Raw genomic sequence first — 15941 nt, 5'->3', positions numbered from 1 at the left:
ATACCGCATGCGAAAAAGAACATAAAAACAAATTCATTGATTGCATCGCGGGAGTGGTATACCACATTCCTCTCGGGTGTGGATGATCCTACATTGGTCAAACAGGCAGATGCATAAATGACAGGCTACACGAACACAATAACAAAGTAAACAACTTGGCCGCTGAGAGCTTTCTTGCCATCCATTGCCAGAGATGCCAAAGCAAACCTAGATTTAAAGAAACAGTCATCATGAGTAGAAGCAGGTGTAAGACAACGCGCTTGATAATAGAAGCTAGACACATATCAACATTCGGCGACGCATGCATCAGCAAATCTTCCATTTCATTATCCTCAAGAGAGCTCAATTATCCTTGTTCGCGCTGAACGTGTACATGTCTGTGAATATATGTGATTTAAAAAACTGCTTACATGCGGTTCCCAGTTTGTTTTTTTGTTCATTTTTACCAAAATGTTGGTGCAGTGGTGATTCCCACAGAGTGTGTCACCCTGAAGTTCAAGACATCTCACATTACATCATCGACGGCTGCAGAACTCACAGCTATCCGTGCTGCTCTGGAGTTTATTTATTTATTTATTTATTCATTTACCTCACAGGCTCCCGAAGGAGTATTGCGTGAGGGGAGGATACAGGAAATTACCAAAAAAAGGAGTAAAAAGAAATTATACATTGTTAGCGAGTAAACATGAAAGAACAAATATCTAACAATATAAATAACGGGATAAATGAAACAAACGACTGTGTGAAGTAACAAAAAGGTACCAAGAGATTATACAAATGGTAGGAGGTGAAGGTGGAAGAACAAGTCTGTAATAGTGTTAAAGCAATTAAAACAAACATTCAAACAAAACAAAAAGAAAAACCTATACAACTTCGCTACAACTATTTGCTTAGGTGCGCGGTATGGTTTAGTTGTGAAGAATTATGGAAATAATATGCATAAGCGTGCTTTGAAGGATACTGGGTCAAGAATGTCAACTATGTCATTTGGTAGGTTATTCCAATGTTGAATGGCACGTGGTAACGCGGAAGAATTGAAAGCATTTGTTCGGCCAAAGATACGCTGGAAACTGAGATGATTATGTAAACGCCGAGATGTACGAGATGGACGAGTGAGCGGCAGAGTGGACGGGTGCGTGCTATGGATTATCTTGTGAAATAGACAAAGCAATGCTATGGTTCTTCGTGATTCAAAAGATGAGAGAGATAAAGATGACTTAATGCTAGTCACGCTAGAGTCGCGGTGATAGTCTCTGACAATGAAGCGGGCGGCGCGGTTTTGGATCGATTCGAGAGATGTGATTAGGTAAGCTTGGCGAGGTGACCAGATAGGGGCTGCGAATTCCAGTTGTGACCTTACAAAAGTCTGATAAGCGATTTGTCTGGTGAGGACAGGAGCATCACGAAGGTTGCGTTTAAGATAGCCGAGCGTACGTGAAGCTTTAGCAGTTATTTTTTCGATGTGCGCAGACCATGACAGGTTAGGTGTAAGGAGAATGCCGAGGTACTTATATGAGTTGGTGCGTGTGACGGGGTTATTATCAAGTGAGTAATCGAAAGCGGAAAATGTCTTTTTGCGGGTGAATGTTATTAGTTTGCATTTATCAGTGTTTAGAGTCATTTGCCAAGAAGAGCACCAGTTAGTAATACGGTCAAGATCTCGTTGGAGAGCGACGTGATCGGAAGTTGAGCAGATTTCACGATAGATCACACAATCGTCTGCGAACAAGCGAATGGATGACGTTATTTCGGATGGCAGGTCGTTAATATAGATCAGAAAAAGTAATGGTCCGAGTACGCTTCCTTGTGGGACACCAGATGTTACATCGCTGATACTGGAAATAAAGTTATCGACGACGGTGAATTGCTTACGGAATGACAAGAAATTTCTTATCCAAGATACTGTTAGGGAATCGATATTTAAGCATGAGAGTTTAGCTATGAGACGGCAATAAGCAACACGATCGAAAGCCTTAGCGAAGTCTATGAAGATGGAATCTGTTTGCATGCCCTTATCCATGTTTAGGAAAATATCTGTAGTCAATTCGAAAAGTTGCGTTTCACATGATAGTCCTTTTCTAAATCCATGTTGATGTTTAAAGAAGAATTTGTTAGTTTCCAAGTGATTTGCTACGTTTGAAAAGATTATGTGTTCTAGTAACTTACCGGGAACGCTTGTTAGTGATATTGGGCGGTAATTGTTAACAGCGCTTTTATCGCCAGGTTTAAAGAAAGGTATAACTTTAGCGACCTTCCAGTCATACGGAACTTCCCCTGTTGAGAGGGACTGTTGGAACAAGCAGGAAAGGACTGTGCTAGAGGAAACTACAGTATATTTTAAGATTTTTGAATTTATACCGTCCATGCCGGAAGAAGTTGACATCTTGAGGTTGTTGATCAGCTCAGCAACACCAGTGGTTGTTATGTTGATGGGGGCCATGTATGTACAATCAAGTTCGATGGGTGTTGGTATATTTGAATGGTCTTCCTCTGTAAATACGGACGTGAAGTAATTGTTAAAGATAGATGCTGAAAGCTCTCGTGCAATCGGTAAGCCATAGCTATCAAGTAGCTGTGAAATGTCGGAATCTTTAACGGGAGAGATCGTTTTCCAAAATTTTTTGGGGTTGTTTTGAAGTAGTGATTGCAGATCGCAAGAGAAATACTTTTGCTTGGCTTGACGCAGGGCATTACAGTAGGCTGCATCACAAGACTTGTGTTTGCTCCAAGACGCAGGTGTGTCAACACGTTTGGCCATTCTGTAAAGACGCTTCTTTTTATTCTTTAGAGTAAGAAGAGCTTTAGTGAACCATGGTTTCGATGAGTTAACGCGAAATGAAACCTTTGGTATATGCGCATGTGCTAATTCCATTAACTTTTCTTTGTACAGGCACCAATTCTCGTTCACTGTCCGCTCAGAAAAAGTTGCTAAGAATGAGGACGTGAAGCTTTCCATACCATTGTTTATAGCGCTGACGTTTGCTCTTTTGTAATCAAATACTTGTTTAGTTTTCAGGTGACGTGACCGTGAAGGTGTATGAACTGTGAATTGTAACAACCGGTGGTCACTGAACCCATCCGTAAAAGTGATAGCGTTAACCCTCTCGGGCGCGGATGATAGAACAAGATCTAAAATATTATTGATACGAGTAGGCTGGTTTATTAATTGCACAAGTGAAAAATCAAGTGTTAGTTGAACGAACTCACAAGATGCACGTGATTGGCCTCGCAAGTTTTGCCAGTCAATGTCTGGAAAGTTAAAGTCACCAAGAAGAAAAATATCAGCTTTGTTATATTTGGATCGAATAGACGTAATGTTATCGTGTAATTCGGAAAGAAAATTGTAGGAGCTATCGGGTGGTCTGTAGCATACACCATAAATTGTATTCGATTGGGGAAATGTTACGCTGACCCACAGAATTTCGAGACTGGATGACATCGGCACAAGAAATCACGGGATGTGTTTTTTTATGGCGAGCAATACCCCACCACCTCTTCTGTCGTCCCTATCTCTGCGATAGATAGTGTAAACATTAGAATCGGGTAGAACTTCGTCATCCGTAATTTCAGAGCTGAGCCAAGTTTCCGTAAGTGCTAATACATCACATTCGCAGTCGTCTAAGTATGACGAAACTTCATTGCGTTTAGGAAGAATGCTACGAATGTTAGTTAATGATATAGATAGGTGCGAGGGCACGATAGGCTCGTGTATTGAATTGGGTTTTTTCGTAAAGACACGTGTTCCCAGCCTAGGTCTTTGCTATCTGGGTAGGGGGATAACAGCGGCGGACGCTGCATCGTATGTGTACACATTGTTGTCGATTCTTAGTTTATCGAGGGTTAGCTTAAATTGCGCGTTTTTGGTTTTTGCGAAGTCAATCAGTTTGCGCCGAGCGATACGGGTTTGCAAAGAAAAATCCTCACGAACAGCATAATCAGTGTTCTTGAACTTGTGGCCTTTTTCTATTACGCGCTGCTTATCCTTAAAAAAGGCGAACTTGACTATGACCGGTCTATTCTTCTCATCGTTGTATTGACCGAGGCGATGCGCGCGGTCTATTTGAGCTGGATCGATAGTGATACCAAGGTGTTGTTTACATATGTCAATGATTTTTGATTCTGATGATGACCATGATTCGCTTTTGTCATCTGCGATTCCAAAAAATAGCAAGTTGCAGCGGCGAAGTCTATTTTCTGTGTCTTCATAGCGCGATTGTATTGTTTTTAGCTGTGTGGAAATGCCTTTAGCTATATTCAGTGATTCGGGCGATGTGTCGTTTACCGAACTTTTCATTGAAACAATATCGACTTCTACAGCCCGGAGCCTAGTCGACAACTGCTTCAGCTCGACATCAACTGATGCCTGCCAATTCTTTAGTGCTCGCAGGTCATTACGAATCTCGTCCTGGCCGGATTCAATACGTTGCAAGGTTGCGAGAACGTTATCCAGCACATCCGGCCCGGGGTTTGATTCTATATCACCGGATAGAAGTAGGCGCAACCGACATATGCATAAACAAAACAAGTTTTTGCCACGCTTCAGTAACGACATTAGCTCACTGGGGCACGACACCGCAAAAAGACACCGGTTGCTACTTTTCAGACAAGAACAGCGGTTCAAGTAACCAACCTGAAACGTGAGCACGGGTGAGCACTCCATGTCCGAAGCGGTGTTGTGCCCCAGCGCGCCGGATGCCGGATTTGTTCCCAAATCATCACATTCATGGTCCATCTTATGTGACTGGAAGGCAGCTCTTCAGTGTCTGATGTCCCCTTTCAACCATGGACCAAATGTGCACCTAGTCGCAGACATCCGACTACTCCACCATCACGCAATCAACAAGGGACACAACATCATCTACCAGTGGATACCAGGTCACTGCGGAATTTCAGGAAATGACAGTGCGGATGACACTGCCCGGTCGGCTCATGATGGCGCCCATATTGTACTCATACCGCTGTCAAGAACAGATGCAGCCACAAGTTCTCGCTCCCTCGCCCGCGAGCTTACACAGAATCTGTGGAACACCAGGTAATTCACGAACGCACGTCTCCCCAGATTGGATCCATGTCTGCAACTCCGCCTACCACTAGGGTTGCCATGAGCGGAAGCAACACTTCTGTGCCGCCTGTGGCTCGGCGTGGCATTCACGAACTCCTATTCATTCCGCATTGGAATGGCAGACAGCCCTACTTGTAACACCTGCGGCTGCGAGGAGACGATTGAGCACCTCCTTTGTGACTGTCCCCGTTACAAAGTGCCAAGAAAAGTGCTCGTGACCGCTCTCGAAAAACTGGAAAATCGCCCCTTTACAGAGGAAAAAGCTCTAGGACATTGGTCCAGACGGGCTTCGGCACTCAAGGCCTTAAGGGCTTTGCTGAAGTTTTTAAGGACATCTGAATTGTGCGACCGCCTTTGAATGTTGTAGCGCATAGTTTCGCGTTACTGTGTGAATTTTCTGGTTTCCATTTTTTTTTCTCTACTTCTTCTTTCTCCTTTTATTCCCTTTACCCCTTTCCCCAGCATAGGGTAGCCAGCCGGGACTTACACTGGCTAACCTCCCTGTCTTTCCTCTCCTTTGTCTCCTCCTCCTCCTTTACCAAAATGTTACATGTGCTGTATGACGTTTGAAGGGTGTATATATGTAGCGACAAGAATGGGAAATAAACATGTTGTTGAAAGTTAGCGCTGTGTGTGTCAGATGTGCCTTTCTGTCATCCTCATTCAGCTTGCGCTACAACAAAATAAGATATGCCGTACCAACAAGCCCCTATATCTATCCTCATTGAGTGGCATAAGTGTGTCCTATCCTGAGTCGACAGAATAGGACATCAGTTCGTTGCGTTTTCGTTTTCGGGGGCCAGAAACCTAACTGTGGCTTAATCAAGTGAAGCTTATTCTTTGTTTCCACATCCCACAAGCGTTGCCAGTGGCTTACAGATTGCAGATGCTGACTGCCAATCACACATTTTTGTTCTCTTGCCAGGCTATTGAGCATTACCTTTGTCTTCTGCATATTAATTTTCAACCTCACTCTTACATTATCTTGGCTAAGGTCCATTACTTTAAACTCCTCCTCAGCGTTGCTGAAAAGGACAATGTTATCTGCAAGTCATAGGTTGCCAAGATATTCATCATTAATGCTTACTGTTAATCTTTTCCAGTCTAACAGCTTCAATACTTGTAAACGTGCAGTAAACAGCATTGAGGAGATTTCATCTTCTTGCCTGACCCTTTTCTTGATCGGTATTTTTTCGCTTTTCTTGACAAGAATTAAGGTAGCCATGGAGTCTTGGAGTATGTTACTGGAGTATCGGGGGACAAATAACAGATGCGAGTGGGAACCGTACCGAATGATTGTGCTGTAGGAGCTTGAGCAGAGGCACGAGTTACTGAGTGAACTGACTTCTGTTGTATAATTCAGTCATTTAACAGTCATTTATTAAAAATATGTTACTTTCAGGCAAGCAGTCTAGAAGTTGTTTTCTCAATTTATGCAAAACCCTTCATTGTTTGGCTAATTTCAACCTATTTGCATCCCATTAAAACCATGTGCGGTGCTATAGTGCACACTAAGCTTCTTCAATGAAAACGACACTCTACAAGCATTTGGCGACATAATATTCTTTTGTTACATTACTGTCATCATCAAGGTTCACCAAACAATTGAAAGCAGCTGTTTATTCTCCACAAGTTCACTCAGTTGATTGGTCGTCCAGTTGTGAATCGCATTACACACATGTATCAAATAATGTGCTTTTACCTAATGGACTCAGCACAAACTTTTAATTTCACTTTGTTTATACATGAAGAAATATCCGGTATTCGATTCAGTATTTGAAGCTTGTTTTTCTCTAATATTTGGCATTTGACTCAGAATTTTTACTATGCGAAAATCCTTAGAAAGTAAAGATTGCTTGAGTGGCAGGGGTTAACGCAGGATTTTGACCTTGCCAGGCTCCTGGCATTGAGGTGCATGTAGGCTCACAGCTGTGCCCTCTCTGGTAAGATTGCTTTCACTGACCTTTTTCAGGTACAATCGAATTTCAGAAAAAATATGTTGGATCCCTTAGCATGTTTTTTTATTCCTTATTGAAAGCACTGAATCTTATTTATAGATATCGCTACACGTCAAATTTAAGTAGTTCCTTTTGGAGTAGAAGATTACGTGTTGTTTGTGCGTCTGATTATAAGGCATGGTACCCCTGCCCTTTTTGTTCTTGAAGAGAAATAGGCATCTGAGAAGCTCAAGGGTTTCCAAGGACCTAAATACACTCGACTGAACTGGAGCAAATGGGCACAGGACTCTGAACTCACCATGCAAAAGCTGCTGAACTGCATCACTGGCCAACTGTGACGCTGTATAGCCTTGCCCACTCACTATACCAGGGTCAGCCCCAGCCGACAGGAGCAAGCGGCAAGCTTGCACATTTCCTTCTCGAGAACACCGATGCAGTGCAGTCTGCCCCAAGCTGTCCAGTGCATTCACCTGCAACATGCCAACCTGTGTTCACAGTGATGTCGCAACATGATACGCTTATAACAAACTGTCAAAATAGCTAACTGGCTTACAGAGCTAATATCTTTCCCTAACAAATGTGGTACCACCAACAGGGTGTCTACCAAGTTGACATTTTGAAATTCCCCGAGTTTTTCAGGTTTTCCCCGAGGGCCTTTGCAAAATTCCCTGAGTGACACCGTATCGCTGGATGCTGTGACTTCCTAGTAAGCATGCTAAAAAACAAAGAAAACAACTTAATCCAGTTTGAATAGCAAGGAGTAGTGTTTATTTTATTCAAAAAGAAATCAGAAGGGAGGGATTAGTGAAATGCACATTGAACAACATATCCGAAAAAAAAAAAATGGTAAAAGTCATTGCAAATCGAGTCGAACATTTTCAAATACCAACAAAAAGGAGATGCATACAGAAACAAATATTTTCGAACATCCCCTTCAGTCATGAATTATGATCGAACGTAGATGGTGCTTGAGACTCCACTGAAAGTAAATCAAGACGGTATAATGACTCTGAGCATTTTATGATGAGACATCATAATTATAGAGTAATTAAATATTTGAATATTGTAAAGTCAGTTGTGATACAATTCTTCATAAAAAGCATTAAATCCCCCGCTCGAATTACATGCAGAAGTTATTCATTGGCCTCAAGCATTTCAAGAACGACAAAAAATATTCCGAGGTTGCTACCAACATGCCCCGTGTCAAACGTCACGTAAAACACGGTAATGCCTTCACCAAATCGGTACTCTGTAACGATACACATCCCTCAGAAGTAAAATGAAAGTAATTTAGGTTACCAGAACGTTCAATTTACCCTCTGCTTAATGTTTGCATTCTATTCATTGCTATCACTGCACAGCAATAGCAAAAATAGGTCCCATCCACAAATGTGGATGCTGTGACTGAAGGGGATATGAGCTATTTCTGTCAACTGATAGCAAGCTCATTGGTATGAGGCCTGTACTTTGTCACAAGTGAGATTCTCTCTCAACAGTTGGTCAACCTCAACTGTCCCGATATTCAGCCCGCACACAACGCCTCAGTGTTGCATTTCACTGCTTTAAAACAGTTTATTTTGGTTTGGATAAAGGTCACCTGCATCTCAGCGTCAGCCAACACTTTGCTTTTTGAGCTCAAGCTCCTTCACAGTTCCTTTCGCTATCATTCCACAATGTGATGGTACTTTGTTCTCGTCCTCGTTCCGCCGCGTGTTCACCCCCATTTGAATCATCCTCTTGGTCAGTTGTACAGTCAACGTCTGCTTTTTCGGACTCCCTAAGAGCCGTGAAAATGTCAGAAAAATTGGGCAGTTAGAAAAATATGAATGCATGTCTTTTGACTGATTTGAGCCAGCCCTTAAGGGCTCAAATCGCCACACAGGCACATCCGAAGAGGCCTGCCAATACACGTATTAGGCATATCGGTGCTCGTACTGCAACAGGAGATGGTGGGTACACGTGTGTATAATTAAGGAATACATACTGCGTCCCGTGGCAATTGTCCCTTCCCACGCTTGTTATGCTTCACCGCGTAACATTGCTATATTGAGGTGAAGCTGACTTTCGGGAACCGGCATTGTGCAACGCACTGTGCTTTCCTAGGTTCCCTGCCTCTCACAATCTCTAGATTATCGAGGCAGTGACGCCAAACTTCACTCTGTTTGCAACATGCCACACGAGACAGATTGTCTGCACCAGCCGATTCGCAAAATCAACACGTATAGAGCTGCGCTCAAATTTCAATTAGGGAGTATCATAATCATTGATAATTTTTTTTGCCTGGGCTCACCTTTGCACCATTTTTCATCAGAACGTCCACGACATCAAGATGAGATTTGTCAGCTGCTAGGTGCAATGGCGTCAAATACCTGGAAAGGAACAATGCATGATATTTTCATTCAGACATCACAGGGTTCTAAGATGACAATGAACACAATTCACTGAACTGTGTGACATATATGCAGCCCCAGAGACAGAACAAAACACAAAGTAGACAGGACAAACCTTGCACATTAACTAATTACTCCTCTCGTCTATTTTATATTGTCTTCAGCAACACAAATATGTCACAAATATGCCCACAATGACGCAACAAAGTGAAGATGATGAAGGCGTGTCTAGAGCAACACAAATATGTCACAAATATGCCCACAATGACGCAACAAAGTGAAGACGATGAAGGCGTGTCTAGACTGCCTCGTAGAGTGCGAAATGAAAGCTTCCTTAAATATGATGGGACCTAAAACTGCATGTGTTCCTTTATACTCTAAAGAGCAACTCTGGAGATTTCTTGGGTGCACAGATCTCAGCAAGGCTTGTATCTTGCATTCTATTGAGCACTTTGGTAATATTCGCCGAATGGTGTAACTGCAAACTGAGCAATTTTCCAAGAATTTTATTTTACAGATTGGTGCACACACTCGCTATCTGTGCCCTCAAACGTATGTTTTCCGTTTTCTATTAGCCATCTTGTGCTTGCCATGTTTAACACCAGCACGGACAGCACCAGCCGCACTCTGAACCTGTCTCTAAAGAAAGGTTACAATACTCTTAGTGCCATCAGGTACTGTGCTAAACTTATCTGCCAGCAACCTATTGCTTTCTTTTGGCCAGTACTCAAGATGCAAACATGTATAAAAATTATATATCTTCACAAAGTAGAACGCTTCCCCACCCCGTGCTAACTAGCACGCAAAAGAAAACAGTGAAGTTCCCCTCTGCCTTCCTCCCTTGCGTGCGCGTGGTTGAACCACCATGCTTCACTGCTCACCCTCGCACGTTTTCACTCGCACCAACAACTAACAGTGAGCGGCCGTGATGTGATCGCACTTGGGCAAAACATCCCAGCGACAGCAGAAATACACCTGGAGCATCCATCTCATTGCTAGCACAATCGATGTGATGCCCTCAAAACAGGAGCCATCATCAGCGCATGCCAACTTGTGGACAAAACACACGGCAAGGAAACGTAATGAACCTCATTTTTTTTTATTTGGGCTATCTAAGCGCAAACTTTAAGAGCACTCTGCAAAAGGACTTCAGTGTTCGCCATCGTGACAAACGAGGAAAGGACACCGACTACTGTGAAAAAAAAAAAAAAGCAGAGTATATGGCTTTACGCAGTGCATGATAAAGTCAAATGTGTCCTTTTCCGCATAACGCACCGACCTGGATGCCTCTCAGATGCAGCACTTAAACTACTTTCCTTTCCCATAATTAGCGTCAACGTGGAGTACAGCTTCTTCCAAATGAAAATTATTAACAGAAAGCAGTGCTGCCATCTCTCTGAGGAGAATTTCTGCATGTATTTTAAAAAGTTTTATTGTAATTAATTTGCCTCACTGCCTTTACCCCAATGAAGCTGTCTCGTTTTACTGTTTCTTTCACAATAAAAATATGTGTGAACAGATTATCAAAGGCGTGAAAACGCTGTAAAGGCAGCACTGTGAAAAAATAGGTTCCGATAAGTGCCGAATTTCAATAAAATAGATGCCGATAAATCCAATTGCTAATTACGAGTACTCTACTAAGCCTGACCTCTATGGTGTGAAATAACGACCAACTTTCGGAGTCCACCGTTTGGCAGTGGCTGTCTGTCACCCAGCATCCAAAAAGTGACTGTTCGCTGCCAGCCTGCTCTTGCCAAATATTCAACGCCCAGCAAATGCTGTCAAGATGGTGCCACAGGCGTCCTGCTACTGCTTTCTGCAATATTTTCTGACTTTACAGTCAAATTCAGTGCACACTAAAAATGTTGCGTCAAAAACATTTTTTTCTCGTTTTAATATGCTTAAAATGTTAATAATTTCCATTCGTTTTTTATGCTGTTCACAAAAGAAAACAAGGATATTTCGAAATTCCAAACACGGCCGAAATGAGAAAGGTTGTGTAACTTTGGCACACCTTTGCGCATTTTCTATTTCACACAGAAACTTACAAAGTGTGAAAAATATAGAATGTTGTCTTTGCAACATTCCTGCAAAAGATGGCGTATCTAAAATAATGCTCAGATAAGAAAAAAAAATTTATCAAAAATAGTTTTTTCAAAAAAGTTCATTTTCAAAAAAAGATTAAGAAAACCCTGGTTCCAATCGCTAAAAAAATTCTCGATGGAAGTCTACTTATGTCAGGCAAAACGTTACGCCTAGCATTTTTCGTTCCATTGTTATTCGCCCAATCCTTAAAGGGACACTAAAGGTTACCAGAAAGTCAAGTTAAAGTGGTAGAGCAATGTTCTAGAACGTCCAAGGCGTCAATATAATCGCGACCAGAGCTTTAGTAACCGAGAAATTGAGGTAAATGCATGACACTATTTGAGACCCCCCAGCGACATTCCGGTACTAGCCCGATGACGAAAGCACTCCTCATAATTTGTGTTACTAATACTCAACTACTCGTATTAAAAATATCATTTCATTCGATTATAAGATGGAAGAAAGTGCTACTTGTCTACGTCTATTCGATTCTAAGAAAAAATAACATTTTGAAGTTACCCTTCAGTAGTATGGGTGGTCGAAAGGTTTCGTTTTCGCTTGACTCTGCGCTGCGCACGCTTTGTAGTTTCAGTAGTTTTGTTATCGTATCATGCTGTGTGGGTTCTGCTGGCTCGCGAAACTTTCATTTGGAACAAGCAGCAAGAATGCCACGTCCACGTGACGTCGTGGGAAGCCCTCGTTGCTTTCCCGCTCCGGAGAGCCGGTGTCGAGGCCGCCGTCGTAGTATGCAACGACGCCGGCAGCGCGAGCCCTCAGCAGCAGGTTGCGCTCGTCTGTGCTCAAATTGCTGAAGTTGAGCCCAGCATCGCGAGCCAATCTGCCGTTGTCAGGGTCCATTGCGACGAGCGTCGAAGTTTGCGTCATGATGAAGTACCAGCTTATGGTCGCGCGTTTCTCCTTCCGCTAGCCACCACACTCCCGCTTTCGCTCTGCTGTCGGCTCTGTCTTGGCTCTGTTTCTGGCCGCGCGTTTGCGTTTTGCGCAGAAAAGCCGTAGCGCCGTCTGCAGACGCCGTTTTACTCACCGACGGTGCAACGTCACTGTGAGACCATGATGTCAGTACTCCTCGATCGGAGGGCGGGCGATTTGAACTGCGCTAGAGGTACGCGGACGCTTCAGAACGCATTTTCTCGTAGAATAAGTCTCTCCTTTGCACGAAACTAGCGTTTCGAGGTTTCTGGGATGGTATTTCAACAGTCCACGTTGACGTAATAGTAACCTTTAGTGTCCCTTTAACTTGTTTTCGAGCTTCTTTGTCAACCTCCAAGTTTCTGCCCCATATGTTAGCACCGGTAGAATGCAGTAATTTTACACCTTTATTTTCAATGATAGTGGTAAGCTCCCAGTCAGGATCTGGCGATGTCTGCCGTATGCACTCCAACCCATTTTTATTCTGTAAATTTCCTCCTCATGATAAGGGTCCCCTGTGAGTATTTGACCTCGATAAACATACTCCTTCACAGACTCTAGAGGCTGATTGGCGATCCTGAACTCTTTTTCCCTTGCCAGGCTATTGATCATTACCTTACACAACAATTACGATTGCACAATGTCTTACAACATTACAATTGGCCGTGATGGCAGTGCAACAGCGCATCGTTCCTGGCCTTACGCACGACTCTTTACTGCGCAGTTATCGACACACTGGCAAGGACCCATGGACGCCAGCCGCTTCATCGTGGAAGCAAGCCTGCTGCACTGCCATCGACGACACATGTGGAAGCTGCGCTCTTCGCACTGCGGGGATAGTTGCAGTGGTGATCTACTGGACAGCTTCACTTCAGCTGGCACCACCATATAAAGAAACCGGGACCGACGACTGGGCCCAATGGGCAGTGACGGCAGTGCTTGGACTTACGCACGACTTTTTACTGCGCAGGTTGGTACAACTGACAGGCTCTGTGTTTTCGTTGCACTGTCGTTGCTGCCATATTGTTTGGTTGTCGCTTGCTGCAACTGATCGTGTTGTGCATATCTGTACCGCTTAGCTGATTTCTGCGCAATGCCTACTGCTGCTGAGCTGAACAAAAAAGTTCTTGAGCTTGAAGCCAGACTTGAAGGGTGTCCAGATGATTTGGTTGACGCCATCTTTAACAAGTTAATCGTCAAAGCACAGTTATATGGCGTGAACTTCTCTGACAAAAAAAAAATAATAAATAATGAATGAGCTGAGCACTGAGCACATGAATGACCTAGGGAAAAGCTTGAGACAGGATAACCTCTCTCCGATTGCGGAGAACAAGGCATTAAAAGCACAAAATGCAGTTCTATCTCATAAAGTGGTGCAAATTGAGCAATATTCAAGGATAAACAATGTCGAGATCAAGGGAATACAGGAAACAGAAGGGGAAAACTGCGCAGCAATCATGCAGACTACAGGCGATAGGATTGATTGCACACTGGCACCCTCTGATCTTGACGTTGTTCACCATGTTGCGACCGTGAAAGCTGGTACAAAATCCTGCTTGCACGTTTCTGCTCTCGGACGAAAAAAGCCAATTTCATGAGCAAGACTCAGAAGGCTAAACTGTGCCTAGAAGACATCGAATTGTCTGGAGACGCCAATAGCCCTGTCTACCCGAAAACAAGGCACGTTTTTCTCAGGCACTCTCCCTAAAAAAGACAAACAAAGCTGGCTTTGCGATGATGGCAAAAATTTGTTTTGTCTCCCTTCATACAAGTCTGAATACTCGCATAGAGCAAGCAGCAATCATGGAAGCATATCTATTTATATCAAGTCTAGCACATACTATAAACGTCAACATGACATTGAGTTAAATGTAACTGACTGCAAATGTATAATTCAACAATTCAACCACGATTTTCTTAAACTAGACAACAAGAGCTTCATCTTTGGATGCATTGATCGTTCCCCATCCTCGTCAGTTAATAATTTCTGCGAAGCTCTCCACAAAGTATTACATACATTAGCTATTGATCACACAAATGTAGAGATTATCAGTGATTTCAAAATTAATTTACTTGACCTCTCTTCCCCTAGTTCTTTTAAGTATTCCAGTGTCTTTCAAAGTTTTGGATACGAATGTTTAATCTCCCTTCCCACTCGCTGCATTAATGGTGGAAGCACCCTAATTGATCATGCACTTTCTAATCTATCACCAGCACCGGATGCACGGGTTCTTAATGTTGACATTACTGATCATTAACCGACTTTTTTGCACTTCAACATTAGCGCTACTTCAACCTGCAAATCCTTCACCAGGCATGTTTTAGAAAAGGAATTGTTCATTGATGCTGTTATGCATACTGACTGGTCCTCAGCAATACCCTTAGATGATCCACATATTGCCCATTCGGTGTTTTCATCCATTTCTTTGTCCCTCATTCAAGGTCATATGCAGGTTTGTAAATGTAAAAAAGTATACGCTGCGGGGATGCGTGACCCTCGCGCCTCCCCTGATGTTTTTCCCGCATAGCGCGTCTCCTGTACTCACGCTTCGCCGCGTGGCCTGCGTGACGCCCGCGCGGTTGATGTGGTTGAAGCGCAGTGCGAGAGATGGCGCGAGTGTTGCGCTGCTAACGCCGCGAGGTTACTTGGGCGCCGAAAGGAAGGCGCTTGCTCTCTTTGGGTTCGGGAAGCAAGCGGGACAGACGTGCCGTGCCGCGCCGACCCATGCATCTGCGAGACCGTCTCGCGTGGCCGCCTTGGACACCGTTCGCGTGACAGTACACGCGAAGGACCAGGCGTTGGGATCCAGAATGGGGCGAACATATTCGCTCGCGAGATCGCGGTGAGTCGGACTTCTAGATTTGTCGCGCGCCCATCGGCATGTTTTGTGGATAGCAACTCGGCTAGCAGGCATTGATGTATGAAAGGTGCAATAAATGCCCTTGTGATTGTTTGCACTACTGTGTTGTCGTTCCTTTGTCCCAAGAGTACGGGAGGAGAATCCCATATCAGACCCCACAACGCTAATCCTCAGAGCCCCTGGATTCCTAAAAAATTATTGAAAAAGCTGAGAGCCATAGAAAACCTTTATAGAAAAACAAAACGGAAGCCTTTTAATTTAAAACTACTTGCACGTTACAAAAAATTTTTCAACACTCTTACATTACGACTGAAAAATGCAAAAAGGATCTTTTATGAATGAAAAATTGAAGATGCTGGCTCAAATGTTAAGAAAAAATGGGAAATCATTAACTCATTCCTGAACAGGAAGGAAAGGCAGTCTAGCATAACTACTATTCAGTATAGCAATGATATGTACGTTAGGGATTGTCGAGGCTTTCAGTAACTACTTTTTCACACTGATATCATCCCTAGTGCCTGGCTATTACCTTCCCCTTTTTCGTTTGCCATAATCTTTCTTCTTATTTCCGATGACATCTCATGAAGTTCATGATGTCATTCGCAACCTGAAAACAACAAGCGCTGATTTTGATGGTATTCACCCAACCCACATA

At 43.3% G+C, this 15941-nt stretch overlaps 1 protein-coding gene across 3 annotated transcripts in view; it reads right to left on the bottom strand.

Annotated features, from left to right (window-relative positions):
* The window catches only part of Tnks (tankyrase), a 370913-nt gene that overhangs the window by 247859 nt on the left and 107113 nt on the right, over positions 1 to 15941 (bottom strand). For all 3 annotated transcript variants that reach the window (XM_065454426.1, XM_065454424.1, XM_065454425.1), the window contains 2 exons: positions 9311 to 9389; positions 7319 to 7490 (listed from right to left, as the gene is read on the bottom strand). In XM_065454426.1, the coding sequence (XP_065310498.1) occupies positions 7319 to 7490; positions 9311 to 9389 (251 nt within the window). The remainder of the gene's footprint in view (positions 1 to 7318; positions 7491 to 9310; positions 9390 to 15941) is intronic.

The sequence above is a fragment of the Dermacentor albipictus genome, chromosome 1 (genome assembly GCF_038994185.2).
Source record: "Dermacentor albipictus isolate Rhodes 1998 colony chromosome 1, USDA_Dalb.pri_finalv2, whole genome shotgun sequence".
NCBI lineage: Eukaryota > Metazoa > Arthropoda > Arachnida > Ixodida > Ixodidae > Dermacentor > Dermacentor albipictus.
Note: the sequence above shows the minus strand (reverse complement) of the source record. Positions and strands in the feature narration are given on the sequence as shown.